We start from the raw sequence: 9,257 nt of genomic DNA, 5'->3' as shown, positions 1-9,257 counted from the left end.
AACGATGGGAAACAAGGAATATTGTTATATGTTGAAAATAACAGTTAAAAATCTTAATCTAATAATGAGGATTCACGCACACCAAATTATCTAATTGCACGACGTAGATTACGGTAAACCTTTAGAAATATTACTATTAATCTATCAGTGGTTGAATATGTAAAACTTTTTACTAAATTTTTGTTTTGAGCTCACAGCACAACCTGTAGACCAAAATCTCATGAATACTTAATGTCAATAGTGATTCAGTCTTTAATTTAATCATAATAACATATTTTCCCATCCAATTTCATAAAAAATTATTTTAATTTTTATTTATTTTTTATTTTTAACCCTTAAACTTATATTATTTATCAACTCAAGTTATACCAAGTTAATAATTAATTAATTTTTAAATAGTAAAGTTCAAAAAAATGATAGATAATTTTTGAAAGTGTAAAATAAAAATATTTTTTAATATTATTTAAATTTAAAAAAATTTAAATATACTTTGACCATCTGTTTAGGGCGTCGTTGCTCTACTCTCTTCCAAAGCTGTTGCTTCAGCGTGAAAAAACACGTTATAAAACCGTTAACTTCTAGCGAATACTATTAAAATAAGAATTTGGACAAAAGTTCTCAAAAATCAGATTATCTCTCTCTTCCCCTTTCTTTCGTATTCATGTCCATGGCCACTGCCTCCGCCTTTGTAACCTCACCTCTCCTTCAAAAAATCAGCTCGACGGGCTTCTCCACTAGGACCCGACACGCGAGCAAACTCAAACTCAGTTTGCACCAATCATGTACTTTCGCGCCATTTTCACTCCTTTCACCGACAAAATCCTCAAGATTGAAGAATATCTCGAGTTTAGAATCCCGCGCTTACGTTACCGGTCCTCCGATAGTGAGCGAGTCCGACCCAAGGATAAACGGTTCGGAGACTGACACTGTTGGAGCTGAGCCACCGAAATTGATAAGCTGGAGGCTTCTATTAAGTCTTCTTGTCCAACATAAACTCAGAATCAGTATTTCGGTCTTGGCTCTGGTTGGCGGCACCACCTGTACTCTTTCAATGCCTATATTTTCTGGTAAGGATTTTTTTTAATTTTTAAGTTAAGAAGAAACAGGAGATGCTCACGCTATTTAATTAAGATTGAGGAAATGTACAGGACGATTCTTCGAAGTGCTCATAGGCGCCAGAAAGGAGCCGTTATGGAAGCTGCTTAGCAAAGTGGGGCTTCTATACTCATTGGAGCCGATTTTCACAGTTATATTTGTGGTAAATATGAATACCTTATGGGAGACAGTTATGTCAACACTTCGAGCTCAGATTTTTAGAAGAGTTCTGATTCAAAAGGTATGTATAACTTATGATTACTTTAAATCATCTTCTCAAGGGATTCGTAATTTAAATTGTAACAGTAGCAGTACTATATTTTCTAATTGATTTTTTTTGTATGTTAATGCACAGGCGGAGTTTTTTGATCGATACAAGGTTTGGAAATAGTAAATTTAAGAAAGCTGTTTTATTTATTTATTTATTTATTTTGTTAGATGCTGTTTTCTACATTTGCTTCTTACAGGTTGGTGAGCTCAGTGGTTTGCTGACATCTGATTTGGGATCTTTAAAAGATGTTGTCAGTGAGAACATTTCAAGGGATCGTGGTTTCAGGGCACTTTCTGAGGCAAGCCACTATATACTAAAGTAAAAGTGAGCTAGATGTTGCCTAAAATTAAGCATGTAGTAGTTCGTATTATCTGACTCTGGTGGACGTAATTCTTCCGTCACTAATATTGCAGTTAAAAGTTCCTGGATTTCTAAATTTTAGCAGAATTTATATTATGTTTACCTTTGCATTTCCAGGAAATATTCATGTGTGATTTTGTAGAATGGATTATTTGTTATCTCACTTTTTGTTGATTGTTTAATGTTGTTGTAGGTTGTTGGGACGATCTGCATACTGTTTGCACTGTCTCCTCAACTAGCCCCAATTCTAGGCCTTTTGATGCTTTTTGTGTCGGTTTCGGTTGGTAAATACAGTCTGTTTACACATGTTTATGTTCAGTATGTTTGTTCGTTGTTTGAATTTATTCTTTACCACATAAGTGATACTTGTCTCATTTTGTTGCTGTCGAAGGTGGGGTTATCAATGGTTTTGAGAGTTTAATGTTGTAGTCAATTACAAGTTTAGCCTTTCTTTACTAAACAATTCTCCATTTGTCATGTTTCACAAATATGAATATTTTCTTAACCCTGTTTCCTCTCACACCACCTGAATTTCCTGTGTTAATAATTACCTCCCCCTTTGTGAAAAATGTGTCATACTGGACCTTCGGAGAACATGCCTTATAGTTGAGCACATATTCGTTCACTGCACTCTGCAGTACTGGCATGCTGCACGATTATAACTGAGAGACATAGTGGTTGGATCTAATACCAATTGATACAAACCTTTAGAGAACTGCACCCCAAACGGTAGCTATTGAGCTTGGTAGAAGAAAATTAATTACTTTTCTTCATGGGATCCTAGTCCACATCTTGACTGTAATTGGGCACGCATCACATACATATGCTTGGTCATGTCTTTTTATCTGTTTTTGACGGTGATGGTTGATTCTTTCTAGCTATATACAAGCGATCAACTGTACCTGTATTTAAAGCTCATGGAATGGCCCAAGCTTCTATGTCCGACTGTGTAACAGAAACGTTTTCTGCAATTCGAACTGTATGTTCTTAAAATGCTCTGGCGAGCTACCTACTGATATGGATATCTACTGATAGAAAATTGATTTCCTTGAACTCCAAAATTGACAATGTCATCACTTGACATCCTTGTGTTACATTAAGAAAAATTCTTGGTGAAAGCTTTGATGCAAGCTTGATGATTGAAATAATAACGTTGGTTGTCATAGGTAAGATCTTTTGGTGGGGAAAAACGTCAAATGTTAATGTTTGGTAGCCAGGTAAGATATTAATCATTCGCTATTTTATATATCTCTTAAACTTTTATTGTCTCTACATAAGCTTGGTTGAATGTTCTTTTGTGCACACAACGTATACTTTAAAGGGTTTTGGCAGGTTCTTGCATATCAGAGAAGTGGTATAAAGCTTGGCACTTTTAAATCCATAAATGAATCTTTGACTAGGGTTGCTGTTTATATTTCTTTACTGGCCTTATACTGCCTTGGAGGAAGCAAAGTGAAGGCGGTAAGCATTTTGACCTTGGGATGCCCTTTCTTTAAGGGTGTCTTGGTTGGGTGGAAAAGTAAAGGGATAGAAGGAGGGAGTGGAAAAGTGGAAGAAAATAAATTTTGACTGTGCTTGTAACGAAAGAAAATAGGAGAGATTATCATTTTCTATCCTAATGCATAAAAACCAAGCTAGGAGGGAAAATGGAAAAGAAGTTTATCTTAGTTCAAAACTATTCATTTTTCAACAGTTTTATTTTCTTTCCTTTCATTTTTCAACTCAATCAAGCAATGGACGGAAATAAAATTATTTTTTCTTTCAATTTTTCTATCTTTCCTACCAAGCACACCTATGAAAAGAAAATTTATTTTTTCCATCTTTCTTTTTCTAACCCTTCAATTTTCATCTTTCCACCCTCCGTGTTAATTTCGTGTGCCTTCAACCATTTTCCTGAGCTTATCTCTCTCTCTCTCATTCATATATGCTGATTGCAGGGTGAACTGTCTGTTGGAACCGTGGCTTCATTCATCGGATACACTTTCACTTTAACCTTTGCTGTGAGTCCCTTTTCTCTCTGCACTCACTTATTTATACCTTTTGATACGTGCTATCTAATGTAATTCTCATACAGGTGCAAGGGCTGGTTAATACATTTGGAGACCTTCGAGGAACTTTTGCTGCGGTTGAGAGGATTAACTCTGTTATATCTGGAGCAGAAATAGATGCAGCACTTGCTTATGGTCTGGAAAAAGATATCCAGAAGAAAGAAGATGATGAAAATATCCAATTATTCATCTCCAATGGTGCTTTTGGGAAAAGTCAACAATTAGATTCACATTACATGTCAGCACTGAAATCAACAAGTGATGTGGGAAGATTAGCTTGGTCAGGCGATGTTGCTCTGGAAGGTATATTGACTTCGAACTGCTTAATTTCAAGGCACTCTTGTATTTTTGAAGGAATTGTTTCTTCTTATTAGCCTTAAGCTTAAGATATTTGCCTTCCACATGATAAAATTCTATTTCTAAATTTTTTAGGTAAAATGAGGAAGTATCATACATGTGACTATAATTTCTCTTTTGCAACAAATTTTATCGAAACTGTTAAGCTTGTCCAAATCACTGCAGATAAATATAATCTTGGAACAGTGATCAAAGATACATGCATATCATACTGCACAAACTAATGTACCTGCTTGTGCTGCAGATGTACACTTTTCTTATCCTTTAAGGCCCGATGTGGAAATTCTTAATGGTCTTAATTTGACTCTAAAATGTGGAACTGTGACTGCCCTAGTGGGTTCAAGTGGTTCTGGCAAAAGCACAATAGTACAACTATTGGCACGCTTTTATGAGGTTTGCAAGCAATTGTACTTGTTGGTTTCTCGTTCTCTTGTCAAAGCATAGTGTGATCTAACATATTACTGCAAACAAATTTACATTTTGTTCTTGCAGCCAACCAGAGGTCGTATAACTGTTTCTGGAGAGGATGTTAGGACATTTGACAAGAGTGAATGGGCCCGAGTTGTTTCAATAGTGAATCAAGTATAATTTAACTATTTGGGAATAAATAATTATTTAGTGCTTACATATGAAAGCATGGTTCTCCTTGAGTAAAACATTCCCGCCTTCTGAACCACTGCATGATTAATCAATTGACCTGTTCTACTTGCTGTATAGGCTGACCATTCAACTTGTTCATAGAATAATTCCTTTTCTGGTTAGAAAGCAAAGCTTTGAATTGTATGTTTAGTATTATGACTGTTTCCGATTCAGTTTATTGAAAGGAAATATGACAAGTTTATACCAATCAGAATAGACAATTTAGTCCAGGCTGCTACCCATGATTATATATACATATGTGATATGTTTAATGCAATGGTGCGTTTCTTTAGATGCAAAAGTTTACAGAAGCATCTTATTCAAAACTAGCATCATTAATGTTTTACCTCTGCTGAATTTTGTTGTTAATTAGGTGCACTTGATTCATAGCATTTTCTTGCTGGATTACCGTAGCAGGCTTTTTAGGTTAAGGAATAGGTTGGGTTTGGTGGATTAAGCTTGGATGTAATATAAAACTTATATAACTGTAAACAAGTTGTGCTGATTATTCTTAAGGAATTTCTTTATGAGACATTTTATTGTGGCATTTCTCAATGTTAATACGGATAAAATGACACAGGAACCTGTTCTCTTTTCTGTCTCTGTTGGAGAAAATATTGCATATGGGCTTCCAGACGATATTGTATCCAAGAACGACATTATTAAGGCTGCCAAAGCTGCAAATGCTCACGAATTTATAATTTCTCTTCCACAGGTTCGTTGATTCAATCTATGCAGCTGTTCTCTTATTTTGCAAGCAATTTTATTTTCTTCTAAGTTTTGTTGATTGAAAGGGCTATGACACACTGGTTGGTGAGCGTGGAGGCTTGCTGAGTGGAGGACAGAGGCAGGTACTGTACTAAGAGGTTATCTAGACATGCATGGTGCTAGTCCATGCTTAAGGTTATTTACATGTGTGGTTGTATGCATGAATGAGAGGACAGGGTGAAAGCACTGATCATTCTTATTTTTTCGTCTTCAGAGAATTGCAATAGCGAGAGCTCTTCTCAAGAATGCTCCAATCCTGATCCTCGATGAGGTAATATTTTCATTTGCCTTGTGCATTTGTACATTCTTGCCATGCTGGTCATTCTCACCGTGACAGAAGACATGAAACTAGAGCATTACTGCTATGCCAGGCCTGTATGTCTCTTAGTGAAGGCTTTCTTAATTTATTTTTGACATATTATGGAACTCGATTTCCATTTAGCAAGCATAAAATAAATGCATGCCATTTCAATATTTTATTGTTGCAGGCAACAAGTGCTTTGGATGCCGTTAGTGAGCGCCTGGTACAGGATGCTTTGAATCATCTAATGGAAGGCAGAACAACATTAGTGATTGCTCATAGATTAAGCACAGTTCAGAATGCCCATCAAATTGCTCTTTGCTCAAATGGCCAGATAGCAGAACTTGGGTCCCATTTGGAATTGCTTGCTAGGAAGGGGCAATATGCTTCTTTAGTTGACACCCAAAGGCTGGCGTTTGAATAATATTGAATTCCATAGATACTATTTCCAGAACGAAGACCATGCAAAAGAGGAAGATCTTGTCTAAACTAGTGGAATCACATCAAAAAAAAAAAAAAAAAAAGAAGGGGGAGTCTCAATTATGGAGATTGTAGGACATATGGCAAAGTTCAATTGGCAAGACCTTTTGATAGCTGTTTTATTTTTATTTTATTTTGTATTTTGTTTGTCGTAAGAGCAGGCGGCAGTGGTGGGAAACAGTTGCATTAAAGAGATAATAGCAAGTCATGGTAGGAACTATTGTTGTAGCAAAGATGATATAATACTCTATTCACCTGTATCGAATAAACTTATAGGTTTCTTATTATTATTCGAGCCCCTTGGTTGAGTGGAAAAGTGAGTGATAAAAAGAGGAAGTGGAAAGTGAAAAAAGAATTTATTGAATGTGTTTGTTTGGAAAGAAAAGTTAAAAAAGAAAGAAAATACGAGGGATATGATCATTTTTCATTTTAATGCATAAAAATCAATCGTTCCAATTGGGAATGATGTGAGGAGAGAAAATGAGAGATATGTATATGTATGTTAGTTCAAAATTATACATTTTTCAAATATTTTATATTCTTTCTACCAAGTAATGAATGAAAAGAAAAAATGTATTTTCTTAATGAAAAGAAAAAATGTATTTCCTTTTCATTTTTCTAGTTTTCTACCCTTTCAATTTTCAATTTTTTAAATTTTCTTTCCACCCGACCAAGCAAACCCTAAATATAAGGTTTGGAAATAAACATTTTGTAGAGGACTAGGGTTTAGTCTAAGCAGCAAACAATGAGAATTTCCAAGTAACAAGAAACAAAATGAATAACACTGTTATAGGAGTGTTCAAATAGTTGGTTCGGTTATTAACTGAACCAAACTAGCATTAACCGAATTAATCGAACTGTACAATACTTTAATCGTTAACTGAACTGAATTTTTTTAAAAAAAATTAAACATACCAAAATATTTCGGGTAATATAGTTGGATAATTGAATTAACCGAAATTTATATATATTTTTGTTAAAACAAGTATAAAACATATTAAAAAAATACATTGAAATTAATTAAAATATATGTTTTTGTCTTGAAAGTTAACTGAATTAGCCGAAATTTTATGTCTTGAAACACTACAGAAGTCTTGAAATTAACACATAATATTAATTATTAAGTTCGTTTAATTATTCGATTTCAAACAAAATTTTACTATAAAAATTTTTTCAAAAAACCATTAATCGACCTTCGACTGAACTAAGTTCAGCCACCCAAACTAAGTTCGGGTTGACCGATTAACTAAATTAGATCGGTTCGACCAGTTAATTCGATTTTAGCCGAAATTTAAACACCCCTACATTTTATGTACAAAAAGTTCCATGCTTTCAAAAACTAAATAAGATGATAACAACAGTCAATTGGAAGATAAAAAGAAAAGAATTCATGAGAAATCACCAACGGGGATCAACAAATGTTCAGACTACCTCCATAAGCAATAGTGATGCTTTGCAGATGCTCCCAATAGAAAATTAAGCAGAGTTCAGCTAAGAATTTATGGTTGAGCTACTAAAACAAATGCAATGAAAGATTCCCAATTAATACACTTTGAAAACCATCGTTTGGTAGCAAATTGGTTTGATAGATGTTAAAACAAATGTTGCAATAATATGCAAATAATTCTTTTTGACTGATATAATAAATGTTACAATAGCAGTTATGATAGTTTAACAAAATAGCTAACAACAATAAATCATAAGTAAAGGAGACTAAGACTATTTTTTCTTTTTTTATACCATATTTATGTTTACAAGACCTTGCGTACAAAAAGGAATTCAGTTATGTGAAAATAAAAAATAAAATAAAATAAAGAACACATAGATATTTACGTGAAAATCCTTTTGGGAAAAAATCACGGGCAGAGGAGAAAAAAATTCACTATGTCAAATTCGAATAATTACAAGAGGAATAGACTATATCTATTTATAGGCTTGTAAAGCCATATTCTAGTAAGATTGAAACACCTTATTCTAATTAATATAAAATAGATGGAGTTTAATAAGGTTTAAAAACCTTATTCTAAAATAAAATAAAATAAAATAAAAGAAGTGTAGTTCTATATGGATTTTACTTTTATTTTTTTTTACCATTGTATTTTATTTAAATAAGGATTCGGTTCATTTAATTCTAACAATCTCCACCTTAACACGAATTCTCAATAAACAAGTTCTTCATCGTGAACTCTCAACGAACAAGTTCTCCACCTCTTCCATAAACCCCTTAAGGGTTTAACTTCAACAATAAACACCAACCAAGTCTAAGCAATGCTCAAACTTGGTTATAGGAAGTGACTTAGTTATCATATCTACAGGATTTTCATGAGTACTAATTTTGCTCAGAACAATATCACCACGAGTAATAATATCACGAACAAAATGATACCGAACATCAATGTGTTTTGTTCTCTCATGAAACATTTGATCTTTTGTAATGAAGATTACACTTTGGCTGTCACAAAATACTATACTGATTTGAAGGTCTTCATTGAGTTCACTAAAGAGTCCCTTCAACCAAATAGCTTCTTTACAAGCCTCAGCAATTGCCATGTACTCAACTTTAGTGGTAGACAAAGCAACTGTAGTTTGCAAAGTGGTTTTCCAACTGATTGCACAACCTCCTATTGTAAAGACATAACCTGTGAGAGATCTTCTTCTATCAAGATCTCCAGCAAAATCTGCATCAACATACCCAATGACTCCATCTCTAGTTCTTCCAAACTATAAGCAAACATCAGTAGTATCTCGTAAGTATCTTAAAATCCACTGAACTACTTTTCAGTGTTCTTTACTAGGATTCGCCATGTATCTGCTAACTGTACTGACTGCATATGATAAATCTGGACGTGAACAAACCATAGCATACATGAGAGATCCCACTGCACTAGAGTATGGAATGTAACGCCCCCACACCCGAGACCGTCGCCGGAGTCGAGTA

The 9,257-nt window shown here is 34.2% G+C and overlaps 1 protein-coding gene across 2 annotated transcripts; it reads left to right on the top strand.

Annotated features, from left to right (window-relative positions):
- Positions 1-511: 511 nt before the first annotated feature.
- On the top strand, positions 512-6,635 carry LOC108467783 (ABC transporter B family member 28). Of its 2 annotated transcripts, none has more exons than XM_017768551.2 (16): positions 512-1,067; positions 1,149-1,336; positions 1,451-1,474; positions 1,563-1,664; positions 1,920-2,010; positions 2,605-2,705; positions 2,893-2,943; positions 3,059-3,187; positions 3,664-3,726; positions 3,801-4,077; positions 4,376-4,524; positions 4,624-4,713; positions 5,351-5,485; positions 5,565-5,621; positions 5,753-5,913; positions 6,027-6,163. In XM_017768551.2, exons 1-15 carry the CDS (start codon positions 662-664, stop codon positions 5,870-5,872), a joined length of 1,983 nt encoding a protein of 660 aa, XP_017624040.1. In that variant the 5' UTR covers positions 512-661; the 3' UTR covers positions 5,873-5,913; positions 6,027-6,163. The 2 variants fall into 2 exon arrangements, with proteins under 2 accessions (XP_017624040.1, XP_017624039.1); XM_017768550.2 differs by having other exon boundaries at positions 548-1,067; positions 5,753-5,809; positions 6,027-6,635.
- Positions 6,636-9,257: the final 2,622 nt, after the last annotated feature.

Source organism: Gossypium arboreum, chromosome 8 (genome assembly GCF_025698485.1).
Source record: "Gossypium arboreum isolate Shixiya-1 chromosome 8, ASM2569848v2, whole genome shotgun sequence".
Classification (NCBI taxonomy): Eukaryota; Viridiplantae; Streptophyta; class Magnoliopsida; order Malvales; family Malvaceae; genus Gossypium; species Gossypium arboreum.
Note: the sequence above shows the minus strand (reverse complement) of the source record. Positions and strands in the feature narration are given on the sequence as shown.

Excerpts from the sequence above, each read along its gene's own strand:
- LOC108467783 (XM_017768550.2), top strand. The coding sequence starts at position 662 with ATGTCCATGGCCACTGCCTCCGCCTTTGTAACCTCACCTCTCCTTCAA. Across the intron at positions 1,337-1,450 it reads GAAGAGTTCTGATTCAAAAG|GCGGAGTTTTTTGATCGATA; the intron begins GTATGTATAACT and ends GTTAATGCACAG. Across the intron at positions 3,727-3,800 it reads CTTTCACTTTAACCTTTGCT|GTGCAAGGGCTGGTTAATAC; the intron begins GTGAGTCCCTTT and ends ATTCTCATACAG.